Below are 23528 nucleotides of genomic sequence, written 5' to 3'. Positions count from 1 at the left end.
CTCATGGAGATGAGCCGCTGAGGTGTGGGGCTTATACAGGAGGATGGTGGACGCATGCTATCCGATGATCGGTGAGTTAAAAGATCTATTTTTCAGGGAGTAGAGGCAGTGCCTCAGAGAGTAAACCAATAGTGGAGCTCATTCAATGGCTCTGCATGTACTTATACAAACTGGAGTTACATCCAGGTAACTGAAATTACTTTCACAATGAAAAACTTACATATGGTGCGTATTTATAATTCAGTGTGTTAAGGAGGTAGTCTTTGAAAACAGTATTTAACACTTTAAAACAACATTAACTGAAAATACACTTTAAGGGGTGAAATAAAAAACGATTCCATGACAGAAATTGAAATTCTCTAACCGGTGAGGAATGCCAGGCCCATTTCACAGCAGACATTTTGACTTAACAATTATAAATAAAATTTAAATAAAAACACAGGTTTTACTAATTACATTAAAAATGGTTCAGTTATATGAAATGGACTTGTACTTATATAGCACATTTCTAGTCTTCTGACTACTCAAGGCAGCACAGGGAGTAATTCAGGGTTCAGTATCTTGCCCAAGGACACTTCGACATGCTGGGGCAGGCTCTCTTCCTTTAACAGATCCTCGTTAGCTTCGGCAGAAGTGGATACATTTTGGCTGTTCATTCAAGTCTACAGTCCATCAAACTCTAGGTCGCCTATTTAACACATCCACTCTTCTCTTCCTCTGGTTAAAGCATGGTCTCAGGATGAAGAATGTGCCGTTTACAGTGACTTTAAAGGGGAATTTCGAACGACAGTTCATGAACTCGCTCATAATTTGGCCGAACGTGTAGTAGCCAGCTCGGCCAGCGGAAGTCTCTTGTGCGTCTGCTCTATGCTATGGACCCAACAGTGCCATCGTAGTGCCCATCATGGAGGTATTTTTGAGATGTGGCAGTTAAACTTATTTGGCTTTATGCGCCACTGAGCAACTTCCATAGGAATGAACGGGCCCCACCTCGAACGCTGTATCCAGTTCTCTTAAAACTTCCATGAATACAGTCAGACACTTCAATCTGAGCCTGTCAGTGGCAAAAACAAGCATTTTTAGTGGATGTATATTGTTGGTTTGCAGTTGCCCTGTCTGGTTAATTTGCAGCCTGGTTCACAACAGCCAGACTGCAGAGATCATGTTCAATACTGGACCAATTTCGAAAGATGTTGTTGCCATTAGTCACTTACACATTAATACATGGGAAAATACGGTCCAGGTTAAAAAAATAAAAATAAATCCCCTTTAAGTTAACATTAAAATTCAATTCAAGTATCATTGACTTGCAAGAATTGTGAGAACAGGGGGTGGGTGGGAGAAAACCCTGCACACAGTTATAATTGAATAAAAGAAGCAATCAACATGTCTAGACTGGAGACTGTTATTGGGGAAAACGGGTGGCCACGACACGACTGTCCTGAGTGGAGAAACCCACAAGACCAAGTTTGAGAAAACATATAAAACGTTTTGACACCAGATGAGATTTCCAACCAAGGGATTGATGAACACAACACAAGCTCATGAACCAACATGTTTGCCCCAAATAAACCTACTCTATGAAAGGGTTTCTTTGTTTTATTACAAACAAGCACAGTATAAAAGCTTGCCATATTTCAAGGCAACATTTTCCTTTTTTCAGTTGCTGAGAAAAGGTCAGTTACAGCTTAGAAAAATATGCCTATAGAGTTCAATAACACGGACCAAGTTAACATTTTCAGTATTTTACTTTCTACAAACTCTGACAGAGCACATAAACATCGATTTTCTAAATAAATTGCAAATCACGATTTATTTACAGGTTGACAAATAGTAGAGAATGGATTTTTCAGTCCTTTGCTTCAGCCCAGACTGAACAGAGAATGGATAATCAGTAAAACATGTCCCATCATGTGCACAGCATAAGAGCAACTCACAACTTTACACCGTCTGAAAGCCAAAGCAAAATGTGATATCAGTCTGAGTCCATTTGTTAAAGAAGAATTGATGTGTGTTGACAGCCCTTGTAGCCCTCTCAGGAGTCTTTCAGAGGCAGTGTTTAGTTGTCAAAGTTCAGTCCCTCCTCTTTCTCAAGAATTTGTGTGGGTCTATAGTCCATGAAGGGTGGAGCTGATGATGTCCATGAAGGTGGCCTCTACACAGTAACAGAGTTGTACATCAGGGTCAGCTCCACCAAGTTCCTCTGCTGTCCTCTGGGGTAAAGTCAGCTTGGCGGAACCTCCTCCTGGAGCCATTGTACTCTGAGGTTTCTCCTTCAGATACTGCAGGCCTGAGGCGGGGAAATTTAACTTCTTATTCATGTTATTCCTTAATTTTTTTCTTTTTACTTAACTCATTGTCATCTGTATTCATTACATTTTTATGGTTCTGACTGATCTACACCTCAGATTTGTTTGCCCTTTCTGGTATGTACATTTATCCAGTAATACAAAAATCTTGTAAACAGCAAGGCACATGCACAATGTAACAACTTCTCATTTTTTCTGTCCATGTGGTTTTACCATGTAGAGCTTCTGAATAAACAGCAATTTTATAAATATACACGTTTCATACATATAATACAGTATATGGTTGGAGTCAATCGGCAAGATTAATTAAAGGCTATTTAGTGGCCGAGCCAGACCAGATGCGTGAGCTGTGTGTGGTGGCTGCCTCGCTGAAACTGCTGCAGCTCGCACATGTCCACACCAGCAGCAGTGTGGCTGCTCTGACCTGTTAACGTAGGCACCTAAATAAATAGCAACAGGTTCGGTAATGCACATGCACTGCTGATGCGTGAAGTCTGGCTCACGTAAGGCTTTTTCAATTCAATGAGATCTGGCACACTCAGGGTAGAATGGCTGGATGATGATATGATGATATTGGGCACTTTGATGGAATTGACCAACAATTGCAAAACAAGTCTAACATTGCAGGACCACAGATTAAATCATTGCCCCTGGTGCTTCTAGCCAGGTGGAAAACAACTCACAGTATTAGTATAGTAACAATGAAATGATCAAAAAATACTTACGGGCAATGAGAGGGTCAATGTCTCTGGCTTTGGTGGCAACATCTGAGGCACAAACCTGGCCCACCTGTACTAACAGACCAGCAACATCATCATAGAGTGGGGGGAAGGCCTGGCAGAAGGCCACCAGGCATGGCAGGATTGGCATGAAGAAGGAGAAACGCTTGGCCCGAGTCAGCACTAAAAACACAACACACAGTACGCACAACTGTGTAAACAATAAATACAGTGGCTGGTACACTCTGTGCACTTATGCAACGGGGCGACAATGCTGCACTAACAGCTGAAGGCCAGATGGTGGCAGTCAAATACAGATCTAAAATATTAAAACATACTGTATGACAACACAGTATGTAAAAGTAGATAAAACAAGTATGGTGAGCAAAAGAGACTACAATTAAAGCATGTACTATAAGCTGTAAAACATTTCTGTTCACGGACCTGTGAGGAGGGTGCCCATGACACTGATGGCCAACCTGGCCACACTGAGGGACTTGGGTAGTGCATACTGGGTACACAAGTATGACAGCAACTGGATTGCAAAGATCTGTGTGGACACACATATTTAGAACAGGTACACATTCTTCCCCCACATATGTATGCATCAAATATGCAGACACTCAGCAGAGGCCACCCAATACAGCTGCTTTAAAAAACACATTTAAGTGTAAGAGAAGCCCTGGCACAAGCCCAGGGCAAGTCTGGAATTTAAAACCAGGAAAAAGAGGGGAGATGGGAGGGGAGGGGAGTTTGGGAGGAATCACCTGCTTTTCCAGCTGGGGCTGGGCCAGCAGCTCTGGGATGAAGTCCAGACAGATATGGATGGAGGGGATGCCTGCCACGGTGAGAGGCAGCAGAGCTTGAGGGTAACCCTGACAGAAAGAACAGGAAACATAAATCTTATGATTAAAAAAAACAAAAACTAATAAGGGAGGAATAAGGAATACACAATTAATTAAATCAAGTAGTCATTTAAGCAAACAAGTACATTTATATTAAACATGTTTTTCACAAACACACACAGCAACTTCTGCTTGGCAGTGTGGATTAGTGTGACCGAGGCAGGACTGGAGTGCTGCAGTCACTTACCACTACTGCTTTGGAAGAATGTGATGAATAATGGGGTCAATGTGACTTGGCTCTATGAAAAACTGTCTCAAGGGTATTTTCAGTAACATGATACTTTCCACTCAACTACTCACAAAAATGGTTTTGCATGATAGACATTTGGAGGGAAGCAAGAACATCTACTCATGCAGTGCAGTCATGAAGAGCCTGATCAACACATGCCAACACAGTCCTGTAACATTCTCTTCTTTTATGTTCGGGGCTCTCTAAACCTGCCAGCCCACCCACTGTCACAGTATAAGGACAAATGTCAAGTGTGTTACCTGAAAGTGGACCAACTTGGCAATGTTAGGGTCAGCAATGAACATCTGATGCAGCAGACAACAGATCAGACATTGCACCTCCCTCAAGTCACTGAGCAGGCCTCCCTCTGGCTCGGCGGCCTCCACGCCCCCCCTGGCTCTCGGCCCCAGGCTTCCCTGTTTCGATTTCCCTGGCAAGGGACCCCTTATGCTACTCAGCAGGCTCTCTGTGTTGGCCCCCAGCTGCTGCTCTTCGGAGGTTGGCAGACACACTTCCAAGAGAATCTGGACTGCTGCGCTGTACTGGGGTTAAATAGAAACAGGTGTTTACCATGGCTAGGTGTCAACTCCTACATATTCCTTTGAAGTTATTTCATGCCATATTATTTCTGCCTTCACCTCAGAGTATGTGAGAGAGACGTGTTTGTGTGTCAGTTTAGGGGTGTACGGTATAGACGGTATAAACGGTAGGAATTTGGCTGTGGTATGGATTTGGACTCTATCATGTAACCGGCAGAGCAGCTCTAATGTAACCCGAGAATGCACACAAGGGAATATTTACTGGGCCTTTAAGTAGAAGCCTATATTCAAAAAAAGCAATTCATGCTGGCCGATAGAGGCCAATATTGACCGCTGTCCTCTCTTGCATCACGCGTCAAATACTGGCGCACTGGGAGACTTCCTCACGCGCTTCCTGTAGGCACGCCCCTGCTATATGGACTTTGTGTGCTTCTTCATTGCTCCTCTCTTCGACTGTTTTTGTTCTTGCAGTAATTTAGTCTGGTTAAATCTATGGTTAATTCACCACCATAATGTCTTTATACTTTGAAAAAACAAAAGGTTGTCACAGAAAACTCTCAATTCAACAGCAAATGGAAAGAGAAGTGCATATTTATAACTGTCACTGTGAAGCCTGTGTGTTTACTCTGCAACAAGTGAATATCAGTGTGAAGCTAAAAATAACTAGTAACTGAGTAATCAGATAAATGTAGTGGAGTAAAATTAGAATATTTCCCACTGAAATGTAGTGGAGTAGAAGTATAAAGTTACATCTATGCTTCAGATTATACCGTGATATAATTTTTAGACCATACCGTACAACCCTATGTCAGTTAGTGGTTATATACCTGTGCAGACAGAAGGGCGTTTTTCAGCTCCTCCCTGGTGACCTCGGGTGCCTCTGGCTGTCCGGGCACGCCTAGGTTTGAGACCGTCTGGTTCTGGCGCTCAAAGTCAGCCGTCTCCTTCAGGTGGCAGTGTAGGAAGGCTTTTGAGGCAAGCAGGTAGCCATTCAGCATGTGAAGAACAATGTCCATCAAAGGAGGACACCTGGCAAAAAGAATAAAGGTGTATCTGTAATTTAATTTTTAACTGAGTATATAGTTAGATCAAATAAAAAAAATCCTTCCTTTGTCCATTCCATTTGTCTGGGGAGAAGATTACAAAATCTGAACATGACTTACAGATACAATTATTTGTTGATCCCTAACATTAAAACTGAGATAAAATAGACTTTATTGTCCCAGCGGAAATTTGTCTTGGATTCATACAGCATCTGCAAATAATGTAGTTTAGTCCATACCATGGATGTATTTTAAGAACGGATACCGTATCCCAAAATGGCACCAATTCAGTTCAAGAATTAATACTCCTTTCTGGGCCTCCTGGTTTACTTCAATGATATGCAGCTCACTAAATATGCTCAGGAGTGTTTCTGCTGGCCCGAGAGTTCCCACTCAGCCCAGTGACTTTATATAAAAATGATAGAAATTAATTTTCCAAATATAAAAACACCTTATACATTAAGAATTCCTAATAAAGAGTCATAATTTAAACTGGTTGCATTTTGAGGTGTCCCCTGACACTTTTATAGATGTCTGATATACATTTGTTTTTTTTAGTTTACAGTACATCCAAACTCTCCAGACTTTGAAGAAAAGTAATAAAAAGGTATTTTTCACAATTTTTTCTTATTAGACACTTGTGTGAAATGTTGTCATAATTAGGTTAGGAATTATTGAGTTATGGCCAAAAATGTGTTTTGTGAAGTCACAGTGACCTTGACCTTTGACCTCCAAAATCAAACCTGAAAACATAATGCCTCGTGCGGCATAAATATCTTAATCTGCCCATGTCCTCTGATCACAAGGATGTATATGCCATATACCATATACGCCAACAAGTCTGTGTGGGCACACATCCAATGTAGCATAAACAAAACTGCATCCATATGCTGTATGTTGACACATATGGCCCTTTAAAATATGTCCAGTAGTTACCTGTACACCCTTTGATCACAGCGCAGCACAATGAGAGGGTCCACCATCAGGTCGTTCTGAGTGTACCTCTGCTGCCTGAGCAGCTTAGCTGAAGGTTGGAGAGCGTTTACTGTCATCACCCACAACCTGCAACACAAACATCACTTTTTACTTTCACTCGCATCACATTAAATAATATAAAGTGGATGAAACACACCATCTGTTTGTTTTTTTGCCTAGCGTTTAGACCTTCATAACTCAAAAGAGAAGAAAGGAGACATTATGGCACTTTTGAAAGGATAATCGTAAAATTGCTGGTTGACAAAAATATTATACTTATCCAGATGAACGATACGAACTATTTCCCATATAAATTTATTGTATTTTGAAAGAATCTAAAACCTTAGACGCTACTAAAATAGGATATGAGACACACTTCTGTCAGGGTTTTATTCGGTTACTGACAAATTAATCTGTGGCAGCATTTCACCCGCAATCTCTCTTATCAGACTGAAGCTTAACTATAAGCAGCAGGGTACTCATGGCGCTCCAAGCCTCCTGCAGCTTGTACACTGGCATTAATCAGTGGATCTATGTGAAATGTGACACTGCTGCCCTCCTACTGGGTTCACCAGAGCTAGCCCTCTGCAACAAATGAGAGGGAGTGAGGAAGAATCGAGGGAGGGAGTCCTCCGCATCTCCCTCATGGACAGCCTCCCTCAGTTTTCCTGCCCTGAGCTCTTCTTGTTACAGACACCCTTTTGGATCGATAGGATGTCTGCTCAGAGCTTTGGTAACTGTACTCCTGTGGGCCCTGGGGCAGAGTGAGGGTCACCCTTTTCTGTCCAGCAAGTTCACGCAGGCTGACAGAGTTGTTTGGCTCAATACCTCTGATCTCTTCCCACAATAATCATGGAGCAAGCAGCCTGGGGTCAAGGGCAACAACTCTTATTCTACAGGTCTCCCTTTAATCCATTTACAGAGTCTCACAGCAACTTTACACAGCCTTGGGAGAGACGACACCAACGACCACGTCCAGTACCACTGTTAACCTTTAACTTAAAATACATACAATTATACCATATTTGTGATTATTGAAGACAAGATACTTATTTAAATAAAACTAAATACTTTCCCACTGGGATTATTAAAGTATTTCTGATTCTGATTTGGACTCTCGATTGATTTTTTAGTGATGCCAATAATTTAAGGTGTATAAATGAAGCCTAAGGGCAAAAAATACACCATATCCACTAGACATATCAATTGCTTGGACCTTATATGCCATTTAAAAACATAAACTAAAATAATTTTCCAATTACCACAATGTATTATTCCCATGTGACATTCAGTGGTATTCTCACTTGAGGCTGTCACAGTAGCATTTTCTATCCTTTGTCACAACATTCAAATGTCCAGAGCACGTACCTGCGGGGCATCACAGTGTTGAGGCCCATCCAAAGCTTGTTAAGGGTTTGCAGTATTCGGCGAGGCACAGCGGGCTCCAGCAGCAGAGCCATGCTGGCCGTGAGGGCCTCCGCATAAGGGATCAGGTCTCCGGGTGAAAGCAGAGTTAAATGTTCCAAGATCCGCATCAGCCTGGGACTGCTCGATGGTAACTTCTGGAATGCTGGGAGGGATGACAAACAGCTGAATTATTCTTCAAATCTGAACCAAATGGGCACACTGAAATTAATAGAAAGAGACAGAAACAAAAAAACTTCTGGAGCATCAAAATAAACAGTGGAAACAACTGGCGAACACATCGGTTAAAAAGTTGGTAAGAAGAAAAACAAATTAATAAAAGGTTTAAATCAAAACATTTCGTTAAATCGACACAATGAAAAAAAGATACTAAGTAGGTGATGAACTTGAAAGTCTCTTTAGTCTGTTGTTCTAACTCAAGTCAAACCCCTGTTCACCTCTAGCTATTTTTCCATTCTCACCATACTTTCCTAATCCTAATTAATCCATCCATTGTCTTTCTTGTCACCATTATTTTTGAAGAAGGTTGAAACGCAGAGGAAGCCTTAAGCACACCCTGGATACACAGTTGTGAATAGTTGCATAAATATATTAAATATTAATTTGTAAAAGGTACATATACATTAACCTGCATAATGGTGTGTGAAACTGGTTATCTGTTACACTTTTGCATGTCATGGATCTCTTAAAAAAAAACAAAAAAACAATTACAGCATAATCCTCTAAACCTTGAAGGATTAACTATTGAGATAAGATTTCAGGAGGATAACGGCGTACACCTGTAAATGTATTATATAATATTAGTGTCACTGATGGCAATTTAAGCAGAAAGACTTGAGAGCTACCAGCCTTAACCCTCTGTCAAAACCCTGTTTCTTTCATTTCTTATTCCCCGTCCTCACCCTGGTGGAGCTGGCTCTGAGTGTATCTGCAGGTGTTGCTGGGGAGCATCATCCTCCTCAACAGGGGCAAGGTACCAGTCACCTCCTCTTCACACACCCAGTCCTCCACTAGACACAGGTGGGGATAGTTGGTGGCCAGCAGCCTCAGCAGGGCAGAGTGCAGCCCTGGGAAAAGGAAAAGAGAAAGGAAGTTTATTTTGTGAGTTTAATTTTATTTATTGATTTTTTTGGGAGTTTTTCCTTAATTTCTAACATAAAAGCCTTAGTCATCTCTAACAAGTGATAGTCACTAACCTTCTTTATCACTGCTCAGAAAAAAACATGTAGAAATATTTATTATACTATTACTATATAATGTGGGGTTACAACTACAATCTTGGTATGTAACTTGTGTGCTCCCAAGTATGTAACACCATATTAGTAAAATAAAACATGGATATAGAGATGTGACCAAACGTGAAGTCCACGTCTCACCCCCTAGCTCCTGCTGCAGTCCCTGGGCCTGGGTCACCAAATACTTAATGGGGATCTGGTCCATCAACGCTGCAGAGTAAGACTTTGGCTTCCTCTGCATTAGGGCTTAAAAAAAGAAGAGAAAAACAGTGAATGAAGAAAAGAAACTATAAAACATGAAATAAAGAGGGTGATACCATAATGCAAGAAAAGGACAAGACAGAGAATAAGTGTTTTATTTGGCAGCGTAAGGACACCAGAGCCGCTGTGCTGATGCGTTAGAGGAGTGGAGGTGATTTTTCATTGACGTGGGTTCATTACCACTGCTGATGGGCTTCATTACTCCTTCCTTGAAGGCTGCGGGAGCACTTGGGTAAACACAGCAATTAAAGAGATGGCCATAAACTCTCACATAAATCTGGCCTAATGAAGGGCAAGAGAAGAGCTCGTCATGGGAGAGAATAAACACTGACTAGGCTAACTGCTAATGCTCAATCTAACCTACAGCTGTCCTAGTTAGCTCAGCTCCCACAGTCATTGTACTTGGCTCTTTGTCAGTCCTCCATTTATTCTCTAGGAAGCGGCCAACACTCAGTGCGGAGAGAGAAAAGGATGAATGACTGCATATCCAGAGTGAGAGCGTCTCCTACAACTTAACAGAGGACTAAGGCTGCCTTTCTCCTCTCACTGCCTGACAGATACTCGCCATCTCATATACAATGCCTCCTTCAGTGGAAGAAGTGACAATGCATGCACTTTTAGACAAAAAGGCAGAAGAAGAGCAAATAAGAAACAGAGAGGAAGTGAGCCAACAGCACAGTGTCAAGCCAGACAAAGTGTGGTGTTATCGTTGTACATACCTAGTTGTTTGGTGCTTGCCAACAGGTTCTCCTCATAAGACAAGATGTAGTAGAGGATAAGGAGTTGGGTGGTGATGGAGTAACGTTGTCGTCCTCCTCGACTACCCTCCCCTTGCTAACAAATAGCAAAAGAAAAGCAAAACAGCTACAGGTCAGGGAAGGGACAATCAGAAAAATAGGGCTGTGCATCATCGGTGAATGTGGGGATAGAAACAGATTCATCAGCAATATATAACCTGGAATGCTTGGAGTTGCCATTTAAACAACCCAATTTACATTGACTTCCACTTTAATAGATAAGATCAGTCATTAGTAACAAATTGATGTCATAAAATATTTTTTGCAGCGACAAACAGGACTTGTTTTTGTATATATAAAGGGTTTGGAAGACAATAAAAAGAGATGGTATTAAAGACAACATTCTATAAAGTGCCACTGAAGAGAGAAAATAAACTCCAGTAATTTGGGTGACTCAAGAGGAAAATGTTGCCTCCCAACACTCACACATACTGACATAAATCACCAAAATATGTAATAAGAAAAATACACCACAAAAACACACAAATACCATTAACTGTAAGTTATGTTTTAGGTTTTTCGCAGTTCCCATGAAGCCGAGGGCTGACTCACCCCAGCAGAGCTCTGGAAGACATTGAGGATCTCCTGCTCAGTGATGGGCTGGTTGGTGGCCTCTGGGTTGGCTTTGGATGCTGGAGTGAGGATGGAGTTGATATAGGCGTCAATTAGGGGAATCAGTTGAGTGTGGATGGGAGTGGTTGTCTCACAGAGCTGGCGATAGATCCAATCCTTGAAGATGACAGTGACAGCAATTGTTTTTTAAACAGACTTGACACAGCTAGTCATCTATGTGTTATTGAGGGCACATTTCCTACCTTGATGGACACTTTGTGCTTGGTGAAGGCTCGGCTCCGAAGCAGCTGGTAGATACAGTGGATGGGGAGGAATCCTGTGATGTTGGCACTTAGGTTGTTGGTCACTGCGACCCTCACCGCATGGGCTGTAACCACCTACACACCAGAAATAAAAATCAAGTTGTTAAAAAAAACAATAGAAAACAGAAAGAGCGAACCTCTAAAATCTGTACAGTTTAACATCACATTATAGTGAATAGAGAAAGTGTCATTTCTTTCACCTGGCTCCTTCACTAACAAGCTCTTTTTGTCCTTCTACTGAGAGTAGGGTAATGTAATTATTCCTGATTGCCAATTACCATTAGCAAAATGACTTACTGCATCATACATCTAGTACATACACAAATGTAGGACTGGGTCTGATACTTTGTTATACCAAGGTTTCTATACCTTTACCAAAAACTGTTGGATAATGCTAAATAATGTACATTAAAGTGATTTATGGCCACTTTAAATAAGACATTTCATCTTGACAAGTTGTTCTACATTCCTGAATTTACACTGGCTCTCGATGAGAAAAATAAATCAGCTTGATGAGAATAAAAGCCAACACAAATAAATCACTGAACACTGGACTTAGCAGGGAGAAAATGCTCTTAAGGGAAAGATTACAATGTATGAACCTGTTCTGTGAAGATCTCCTGTGTGAAGATAGTCTTCATCTTGCTTAAAGAGCTGGGCTTGATGGCAATCTGTAGAAAGTTGAACATTGGCAAAAAAAGAACATCAACAATGGTAGGTTTACTGTGAGTGCAAACAACCCGCAGGCAAAAATGCTGGTATTTTGTAATTCCCTCCTTCCATATTTCATAAGAAAAATTCTACATGGCAGGCGCAACATTAAATTGAGAGGAGTGCCCTCAGGGTGGAAACAAACAGGCTCTAAATCCAATTACATTACACATCTTAGTGGAAAATACACTGAGACAGGAAAACTACTTAGCACACAAACAGGAAACAATAGTGCACTTAATAAGTAATAAAACAGTAAATTGGCCACAGGGTATAGAGTGTCTTGGTAGATATGTGTATGCTGCAAGTGTTTCATCAGTGATATAGTCTTTCTATGTGCCACTGCTGCAGTGGAAGAAGTGGGGCCAGCCGCTGGTCAGCCAGACTGATGTATTGATCACTGCCTCCCTCCCACCTACCACCTTACCTTCATCCCCAAAGTAGAGCACACCAACTCAATAATGGAGCTAAGCTGGTTGCTATGGAAATACATGGCAACCAGTAATAGCATCTCTCCAAAAGAAGCAGATACGCCTGCAGCACTGTAGGGAGGAGGACAGACATATGCATGGGAGGAAAGAGAGAAAAGACACTTAGACTTGTCGTTAATCCTGCATCTTTACAGGACAGAATTTTAATAAACTGATTATGTTAGTTGCATCAACCCACACACATACCACACCTTCTCCTATCAGCCCGCATTCCTTTAGTAAGTCACCTAAGGCGCTATGATGATTTATGATTTATGGACTAGAGTCACAAACAAACACATTCACAGTTGCAGTTGTAATTTGTTGTTAAGACAGGTCATATCAACGTAATTATAATATACAAACAAATAAAAGCTTTGCTGCCTATTTTGATGAAGAACAAACAAGAGAACAGACATGGAGAGAAATCCAGACATGGAAATACTACATTTAACTTCTACTGATCTTTGTTTATTCTGCGAGTATTATTGTTTCTGCCCTTCTCCCTCATTTTTCTGTGAAGTGTCATTAAACTCTGTAACATGCTCGTCTTGAGCAGAAGACCAGTATCCAATATCATACCTGTGTAGTATGGTAAGGATAGTGTATTCTGTTTGAATGCTATAATAATCTGACATTTGCTAAGGACTAAGGAATGCTATACACAAGATTACATTCTTTGAAATAGAGTAAAACCGTAGAAATCTGGAAACTGAGAGTGTTAAATAATTTGGAGATTTATCATGAGTATGTTTGTCAGAATTGCACATCATGTCCTAAATATATAAAATGCTTTATCGTTTTGGGATTATCGGCATTATAAATAAATCATAACAAATTTTGTAAAAGCAATCATTCCATCATGAATGAGGTCATGATATGCGAGTACAAATGTGTTTTAATTATTGAGGGTTGCAGTATTAACCACTGGTGGTTTAGGATTTTAAAACAACTTCTTAAGTTGAGACGATGTAGACACTTATTATTTAAATACTTTGTGTTGTGATGCAAACTGCATGCAACACTGAGACGGATAAACTTCCCAGTGATTTTAAGAGAGGCGCTGCTTTTGAGAAATGCAATTCATTACACCAGAGGTGAGTGCTACATAGTTTCAGTGTGAATAGATATGAGTAATGTACAAAATGAATACTGTGATCATTATCACAGCCATATCTAAATATTCATATTTTACTATTTTAATTAAGTATTTTAAATCACACAGTAAGAATGTAAGCTTGTGCCTGTGTTCAATTAAAGTAAAATGGGATGAAAATGAATTGCAAAATTTTTACTCACCTCTCATTTGGACATGCAAACTAAGAACTAGGGACGCACTGATCCGATATTAAGATTGGATATCAGTCCGATATTGACAAATTAGCTAGATCAGTTATTGGATTATTAACCAGATCCATGGCTGATCCATTAACTTAATTAGTTTGTTATTTAAGTTTCTTTGTTATCAGGTTCAGCTGCTACATTTTATTTAAATTTTAAGGAGTTTAAGCCGGTGCACAATTGTTTATTTTAATAACAAATTTATAAATGGATAACAATTAAGCACATTTGTATCTGTGTTAATTTGTTACATTTTGTTTTACAAACTTAGGGAAGTAATGTCTAAGTCAAGCCTGATGCCGTTCAAGTCTCTTCCACGCTGTGAGGTGTACAGTTTATTCATTCAACAATGGTGTCGGATCAGTATCGGGTATCGACCGATATGCAAAGCCCAGGTATCCGTATCGAGACTGAAAAAGTTGAATTGGTGCACCCCTACTAAGTACCACACTTTCTCCTCACATGATGCCTCATTATCAGAAAAACTGCATATAGATTTCCCTTACCTCTCAAAATATTCCTCCTCTTTGATCATCCAGCTGAGCCACATGACCATCAGCTGTTCCTGCTCTGGAGTGCTGGACACACACACACACACACACACATAGATGATAATGCTCACACTCCATATAACAAAGTGGCAATATTCAATTTTAAAAGATGCAGAAAGGACCTCTGGCAAGCAGCATGCATTGGCAGAAAATCAAAACTCCAGACCACTTTTAGTTGAATAGAGTTTGTAATCCCAACTGATTGTATTTGTGTTTGCTGAATACACTTGACACTAGCTTTATGTACCTGACCAGAGTAGGGAAGGCCAGCAGCTTGCAGAAGGACAGAGAGACAAAGCGAACGCCTGCAGGAGTGGCCGGGGGCCGGCTGGTCATCAACTGCAAGAGCTGCTCTGCCTCTTCATCTGTGGGTCTGTAGAAGGACCACATTGAGTATATTATCTCCAACAAAGGAACTTCTTAGAATGAAACCAATACTTTAAAACGCACTCACTGACTGTGTAACATTTCTTATATGTGTGCTGGATTAAACACAGCATTCAGTCAAAAACAACAGGCAAAACACTCACTTTCAAATCTCAGAATAAAACTCTAAAAACACACATCAAGTATCAAATATCCGGAGGGCTAATGCATCCTCTTTGACCTACCTGAGGCCCGCAATGCCCATGAGGGCACAGTACAGTCGGAGCAGAGCGCTGGCCTTCACCACATGCTCCTCTCTAAGGCCAGAGTACCCTGAGCTGGCCTCCTCCATATCACCGTCGTTGGGCATGTGGGTGCTGCGTGAGCGTGGCAGGATGGCGACCAGCTCCAGCAGCAGTTGTCGGCGCATCTGCCACAGCACCGAGCTGCTTTCTCTCTTTCGCTGGCAGTACAAGAGAAAGACGTGTCAACTGCTGTGCTGTCCATCCCAGTGCTTACATTAGGACTTCCAAACAGTGCATGTGTGGACCTTTTGACAATTCATTTTCGAGTGATCAATTAGGTGACTAATTGTCTGAGCACCAACTTGGGGGCAAAATGTAATGTACACAACAGAAAAAGCTAAATATGGACAGAACATTTCAATAAAATCCCCCCAGTGCGGCAGAGAGGCTTTTCTACAGAGCTGAGGGAGAGCCTTATTGTGTAAAAAGAAAGAAATAACATCACAAGTGAAACAAACAAATAATGACATTGGCAGTGAAAGGCTGATTGTGAAAAGTATCACAATGTCTCCATAAACTGCCAGCAGATGTGAATATGCATGATTCCATAAATACCTGATTTGATATGACAATTGAGAAAGACAGGAAAGAATAGGGTTGACACAAAACAAAGGTTCCATGCTGGGCTAGGGAATGCAGCATGTGAGGGTCCTCACAAGTATAGAAAGTAGGGGTGTAACTTTTCTGAAACTCCGACCGTTTCCGTGTCATGGAAAGCAGCACAGCTGTGTTGTAAACAGAGGTCTATTTACACCAAAACCTGAACTGCTTCTGCCTCACTGCTTAAATGTTGCCAACACCTACCTCTTACTGCACGACAATCTTCTATGTTAACTTACTAAACTACTTCTGTGGCCAGTTTTGTGTCTACTTAAACAAACTGTGCTGAGTGTGAGTGTTTGTGCGCGCCTAATCAAACAACATTAAATTCAATACAGAATAAAGCCTGGTCCCTCACCTGTTGTCCATTGCGAATGAACATGCTGAACCAGGTCCGGACTTTGCTATTGGTACCCAGTAATAGACCACTAACATAAGAGACAAGGGGACTGACTGCCTCATCTGCTGTATCTGGTCTATAGTCCAGAGTCAGAGCCACACCCAGACCAGGCAGGTGACACTCCTCCACCTGGGGATACACAGAATAAACAAGCTCACAGTCAATTAATTAACTGAATAAAACTACTTAAACTATTAGCTGATCATCAAAATAGCTGCTGAATAATTTTCTGTTCATCAACTAATTGGTTGTTTTGGTCTTTGTTCTCAACTTTTTTAATGCTTTTTTCATGCTGAGCAAGATTTAAAGTGGTGCTTTTGCTTTTCTTTTCCTGGCTTTAAAGGCTGCATTAAAGTAAAGTGATGCAATTTTCTAAACTTACCAGACTGGAAGCTGTTCTATTATTTGCCTTTATGCACTCATTGTATCCACATCAAAAACCTCATGGGTAAATGTGAAAGTCCTAAGTGAGTTTTTGTCTGAAATAACTTGTGGATAAACTCATCACTAGTCAACTCAATCAGATCAAATCTAAGATTCACTCTCTTTTAGCTCAGTTTTTGGTCTCTACCAACTCCTGAGGGATATATGGATATATATATATATATATATATATATATATATATATATATAAATGTTTCTTTTAGCTGCTAAATGCTCCATTATGTTCGCCAGCTAGTTGCTAACTGTCTGCTGCTTTGTTTGTGAGCAGGTAGTGAGTGAGTTTTTTCAATGAAAGCGGCTGCCTAATATGGCTGAAGACGACACCATGAGAGCGGTTAGAGTGAACCAAAACAGTAAAGTTGCGGTTAAACAATGGGCAACCATGTTTCTGAAAATACTTGGCGAAATTCTGCATACATCCTGTAACACAACACAAGTATTACTTTTAGTTTACACATGCATAATGAATGTGACAAAAAGGCAGGTGGCAGAATAAATCCAGCATAAATGCATCTCCAGCTGAGTCAAGCAGCTGTGATGGATTCTCTCATCTGATTCTGAAATAGACCCATTTACGGAGGTTATAGATTAAGTGGGATCGTGGTGTTGGTTTGGGATCCTGTGATTGCATTAATAGTGTGACTGACCACCATAGCTCTGATGTTGAGGGCCTGTGAGGGGTTCATCTGACAGAGCTGCCTGAGGGCTTCAGTCCTGCGTCGACCACCTACACTCTCCTCATCCTGGCGCTCTCCATTCTTGATCAAACCTCTACAAACTGCAAAGACAGACATGCACATTCAAGTACAAAAGCAGCATATAAAACATTATTTGCACTATTGAATTCCCGGAAAATGTACATGATGATGCTTACAACATGCTTACTAAATTAGATTTAGGGAAATACTTTACACTTGATACATTTTAATGTTGTATGTAGTGTAATGTAATAAAATAAGATCATCCTTTATAAGTCCCAAGGTGGGGACATTTTTATTCCTAAAGATCTCCAAAGAAAAGTCCTATTTGGACAGGATTAGTTTAATGTGTGGACGTGGGGTAACGTCATTTTTACCAGAGGTATAGTCCTGTCCGAATGCGTCATATCAGTATTTATTCCGGAGAATGTTGGTAAAAAATGAAGCCGATGTCCCCTTGTGTAAAAGGGTCCGAATAATACTAGTCCCGTCCAAAAATATTGATACACCGGCATATCCCGTCAATACGTCCATAGCTCCCTGATATCACAAAAACAAGTAAACATGAAACTAAAGGAGAGAAACTTATAAAAAATGTGATAAGAGTTCTTCTTCAAGCGCCTCCATGCTCAAAAAAATGTGGAAACTAAGTATGGGCTGTATAAGACGGAATATCCACATATGTTTTACAGAGTGTCGTATTCAGACGGGACTAGATTTACCTGAGGTATTTTTTCCGGACTGTATTACAGAAGGTGAAATTGACGTATTTTTTTACTGACATTCTACGGAATAATTACGGACATGGCGCATTCGGACAGGACTAAAACCTCTGGTAAAAATGACCTTACCCCACATCTCCACATTAAATGTATCCCATCCAAATAGGGCTCAAGACTGTATCATTTCTCCCATGTCTTCAATAAATACCATTGACTGTGGAATCATGACTCATTTATTTGCCTGTAAAACAGATTTAACAGTCATCACAAGACAGCATTTCCACAGCCTTATCCTCCTTCCTTCCTTCCTCCATCTTTCCTTGTACCTTTCCACAGCTGACAGTTTAAATGGCAAACTGTTTATGGTTGGCTGAGAATATGGCATATACTAAAATGATATTAGTTCCCATCTCTTCCACTTCAGGACTATTTCAAATACCATAAAGTTTCCAGTGGAGTTACATCTGATTACCAGCTCGTGTTCAACATAATAGACATTGATGCTTCAAGACAGAGCCATTTCCCACACTTCACCTTTAGATCAATTCATTTCACTTTCAATTCAATGAAACAAGGTCTGTCCCTGTAACAAAGCTAAAAGGATTCCTCAATGTTGCTGCTATGTCACACATGAAAGCTACAGACTTAACTAGACCCTTTGTGCGATAAGGAGGCACTAGAGACAGCAGGCGTTTCCATATAATACACCTCTGAAGGTACACTCAAAAGTGAGCCAGAGCAGGACAATAATGTTCATCATCAATCAAAGACAAATACATAGACCCTTGGGCCAGTGACATGGCTAAAATTAGAGGGGAACAACTAAACTTAGAAAGAACACTTGATATAGCAACTCAATAGCAATCTGCCCATAATAGTAATGCCGTTATTACAACGACCTTCTAAGGTAATGTGAAGTAAAGGCCCATTTCTGCCACAGCAGGTACAACTAACTAACCATATGAAGCTAGAACTGGCAATTAAACAGCCACTTTATCTCACATTATCATCTGACAGCATGTGCACTGTTGTGAGACAGATAAATTACCTTCACTGAAGCTGTCAGGGACATTGGCAACCAACAGACACAGAAACCAGTCGCCGTTGCGGACATGAAGCAAAGCCTCTGCCACATCCACAATGGGGAGCAGGGAAGGCAGCTCTAAGAAAAAGAAAAAAATGAACATATTCTAGACAACAATTTATCAACTGCAGGATAAAATCTCAAAGACGGGTTATTTTCAGGCTCGCTGTAAAAAAAATATACGGTAGAATTTCTAACATACAGCTAATGTTTGCTCAAACGTATATGTACAAAAGCCATTGTATAACGCACCATCCCACTTAAAAGCACCTTTAGGCTACATTCACATACTTTACCCTCAGGCGCTCCGATGATTGGCTGCGGGGCTGTACAGCGGTGTGAGTGTATCAATTAAATGGCCCAGCTATGTGACATCTTTGTGTACTTTAGCCCACGATTTAGCACAATAGACCTTATATTTCACAATTATTGTTTGCCACAGATTGTTGTTATGTCAACATTTCTGACTGCACTTGAAGGCAGCTTCATTTCATGGAGAAAGAGAGAAAGAAAAGAGATGACTGATGAGTGACTTGTGCTGGAGCTCAGGAAACTATCAGCTGCTACACAAACGGAAGTGCTTGTGGTTCGTTTTTACCCTCATCCTTTTATAAAACTCTATAGCAACGATAGAGGCTGGGATGTTTACCGTTTACTGCATCGAACTCTCTCACCGCCTCAAAATGGACTGACGAGTCTTATCGCCGGTTACATGATTGTAACCGGCGCAGCGTCGGTGTGCGTTTCTTCAAAAGTTGGATCAGTTTTAACTTTTGTCCACAGGCCCCTGTGGTTTTTTTGCATCCTAAACCCACCACCTCTATCCAAATGAGGACTTACATTTTCGCCAAAGGGCCTGAAACCTGTCTGAATGCTGACTTAGGTAAAACTTTCAAGAAGATGAAAGGAGCTGGGTACCTGCTTGTAAAATGCAGAGGACATCAGCGACCTCGTCCAAGTAAACAGGGCTTTCAAAGAGTTCAGAGGACTTTAAGAAAAACTCTCCATTTGAGTCTGCCACCTGAGAAACAACAAAGGCATGGGAAACAGACGGTTTGGATCAATCATCCAAGTCATCCTATTAGGTGAAGATGCAAGTATTGAAGGGCAATCACAGTACAAACAAGAACATCATTTGTCAGTCAGAGAGCAGAAATTTTGGAAACATTTCTGATGCCAACTAAAGCATTAAAGAACAAGTAAAGGAAGCTGTGCAACACTCAGTATTTTATACTAAATCATTCATGCATTGATTTCTTATATTTGTTTCACTGTGTTCTGGCATGAAAGATGTCTCTTACACATCTCTTAGCAACCTATCATCAATGCTAGGTATCAGCATATTTTAGGGTGACATGACCACAACTAGCTTAAAAATCAATTGTTGACAACCTTTACACTTTTCATTTATAAATTGTATTTATCTAATTTAGCTAAGCGTAATTTAGCATATTTTCTTGTCATGGGGCATCTTGTTTTGTGTTATTCATTTCATAAGAATGATACCTTTATCGGGGATAGGATGATACCTTTTTTTTTCATCATTAAAGATAACTTCAACAATGTTGTCAGTGATTTACTGAATCTTGTGGGGACCTCTGACAGTACCTTATTCATGATGGCCAACAGTTCACTGAGGGTCAGACGGAGTCTCCTGAGAGGGTCACTGTGTTCAAACTCCAGGGTCAGGCCATGCTGTAGCTGTGACACCAGGATGCTTTCTCCATTAGAGCCACCTGCCTTATGCCTGGTGGAAAAGACATCATGTATATATGTCTTAAATGATATGTCTTAAATTAACTCCTGTGAGTTTTTGGAAAACCGTGGCCAGTTGTATTGAGATTTTATTAAGAAAGCAATGAATATGACTTGTTGATAAAAGGCAGACAATTCAAAGCATTACCAGACTGCAACAATAATCATGTCACCATGTGTAAAGTCAGATATACCTGAGCTGCTGCTCCTTTCGTGCATCCTGCTCCAAGGCATGAAAGTCAACTGACAAAAGCGCTACAATGGAGTTGACAGCTTCCACTCCAGAGAGCAGGCGGAGGATAAGCTTCTTGTCCTGTGCCCAGGACTGGCTCTGATCAGCCGGAGCACATAAAGCCATCCTCACAAGGCAGGGCAGCAGCAGCCTCAGCTCAGGGTCACTTAGGGCAGCCAGGCGCGCCACATCCACCTTCTGCATGGCTTCAAAAGCATAGGAGCTGACAAACTGCAGCCCTGCGCTGTACGCCATCTCTCTGCAACTAAACCTTGAAAGAAAAGGGAAAACAGACAATTTAAAGGGTGTCCTTTGATGTCATCTGAAGGAAATAGAGTGGATAGCCTGGGCGGTATGAGCAGCTGCACTGAGATGAGGATTTGGCAGCCACTACAGAAACTCTGCAAAACTATCGAAAGCAGGAGCATGGAGTTCAGCTGACAGCAGAAAGAGCCGAGTTAAAGCTCATTTTGTCACAAAGTGCCAATGCATTCATCATTTACTTCATTTGCCGGGTGGGGTGGTTAGTCAGTCGCTACAAAAATGTCGCTACACAAAAATGCTTCTTTATATCAGTATAACAAAACTAGGGGAAAGCTGGCTATCGCGGATAACTAACGCCAGTGTTAGTTGTGCTAATGCTGCTAATACTGAGACGATTACATATTATTAGCTTCAACTGACGTGTTATTTGCTAACCCCAAATCGACACATTATTCATATTCATGAGCGACAGCTAGATATGTCTAATATTGCTTTTTAAAGCACAAGCAATATCGTAAAACACAGCCAACTCCAACTATTGATGCTAGCTAATAGCTAACTGGTAGTAGCGCCCACTGCTTATTGAGCGACTCCTATGCTACTAGCCAGCTAACAGCTAACAGCTAGGCTAACTCTTGAGATGATATTGCTCGCACGTGCCGTCTCTGCCGTGTAAACATTCAATTTCACAATACAATAATTCGGTAATATGCACCTTACCTCACTTATTAGGACGATAATAAGTCTTTACAAAAATAAATATCAGCATTGAGGCCTTTAGACCTCGGACTGTGTTGTGTGCCTCTCACGCTAACGGGAGTCCAGAGCCTATAAGAGACGTGTCCTAGCTGCTGCCGGTAGGTTTATGGTCATGTATTCATAACGCTCTGTCTAATATGGTCTCCGCATATCCACTTGGGTCGTGTCTTTCGCTATAGTGATGAGGACCATGTCAGTGTGACAGTGGGGGGGTCTCGTCAGCACCGTGGAGCAGCGCTGACTGACTGTAGCGCTGACAGTGGGTCCTGCCCTGCCTGACTGCAGCCAGTGGGGACATGGACATGGACAGGGACAGGGACAGGGAGGTGGTTGGGACTTATTTCATCTGCAGAACAAAGCAGTGTCTGCGGTAGGATTTGTAACTTTTTCGGCTCAGACAACATATCTCCTAATAGTGACATTGTACGGAGAGATTTCAGCACCATTAATAATGAATAGAAAACACACAATATAGACAGCCACAAGAGCTTGGAGAGAAGACTGGATACGAGCGGGTGACAGGTCTGATATAGATCTGGTTAAGGTGCAGACATTAATATTTAATAATTTAAAAAAATCAAGGGCAATTCTGAATGTGTTGCCATCTAAAAGTACCACATCTAAATGGCACCATATTAACATTTAGTGTGGTTCAGGATAATTAGTTTTAGATATGCAAGAGGGTAAATAAACATCCTTAATCAGTGGATTTAGAACTATTGCGATTTCTCTCAAATTCTGTAGACTTTTACCTCCCCAGTTATTGACATTTCAGTGTAAGTTCCATTACATTTTCAAGGGCTGACATCTGAGGGATGAAGGGAAACAAAGCAGCACCTCTGTGTTTTCAAATGCTGCTGACAACAAAGAAAAATGTAGCAAGTTCTCTAAAAAAATGACTTGCCAGCTGCTACTATACAACCACGGGGCAATTCAGCAATTTCTAAGCAAGAAATCTGCCTCAGTTTATTGTGCAGGGTTATTCCAGTGCCTTACCCACTTCTGAAGTGTTTGGCAACAGCTTGCAGACCTACTGTATAGACCTTTTTAATGGAATTCCATTGCTAGGCAACAGCCTTGATCCTTGTTAACTGGCTGTCAGTTGAAGCCATTCACAGCAACAGGAATCAGACTTGGACACATTTAGAATGTTTATGTTTACCACTTTGAAAAGGTCTAGAGAAGAAGCAGGTGCACACTGCAACCATGGTTTCCCAAAAAGAAAACACGGCACTGGACTGAAAATACATTTTTTTTTTTTTTATTAAATACTGGTTTTATTTTCTTCACTCAAAAGAAGACCACATACATTTGATGGTCAAATCTTTCAAGTTAAGTGCAGTAGCAATGGATTTTCCAATGGTCAAAAGTGCAGGAGAAATCCAGACAGTAGATGTTCCTCTGTGCACAACACTGCATATCCAAAGGGCAGCCATCCATAGCTGGTTAAAGTACATTTACACCACACATTTACTTTCTCACTGAAGTAAAATGGGACTGGTCTAAATGTATCC

The 23528-nt window shown here is 41.0% G+C and overlaps 1 protein-coding gene across 1 annotated transcript; it reads right to left on the bottom strand.

The window, feature by feature from the left end:
• Positions 1–1583: 1583 nt before the first annotated feature.
• Positions 1584–22107, bottom strand: ints2 (integrator complex subunit 2). The gene is made up of 25 exons (XM_083926352.1): positions 21976–22107; positions 20954–21262; positions 20613–20751; positions 19923–20025; positions 18969–19082; positions 17148–17278; positions 16015–16185; positions 14997–15214; positions 14633–14758; positions 14341–14412; positions 12451–12565; positions 11915–11983; positions 11253–11387; positions 10990–11166; positions 10360–10474; positions 9521–9625; positions 9047–9211; positions 8088–8289; positions 6681–6806; positions 5529–5730; positions 4423–4704; positions 3796–3903; positions 3473–3578; positions 3035–3211; positions 1584–2290 (listed from the first exon to the last, which is right to left on the bottom strand). The coding sequence occupies exons 2-25, from the start codon at positions 21244–21246 to the stop codon at positions 2109–2111; spliced, it is 3633 nt and encodes a 1210-aa protein (XP_083782478.1). The 5' UTR covers positions 21247–21262; positions 21976–22107; the 3' UTR covers positions 1584–2108.
• Positions 22108–23528: the final 1421 nt, after the last annotated feature.

The sequence above is a fragment of the Echiichthys vipera genome, assembly GCF_963691815.1.
Source record: "Echiichthys vipera genome assembly, chromosome: 14".
NCBI lineage: Eukaryota > Metazoa > Chordata > Actinopteri > Perciformes > Trachinidae > Echiichthys > Echiichthys vipera.
The sequence above is the reverse complement of the archived record's forward strand: the minus strand, read 5'-3'. Positions and strand labels throughout refer to the sequence as shown.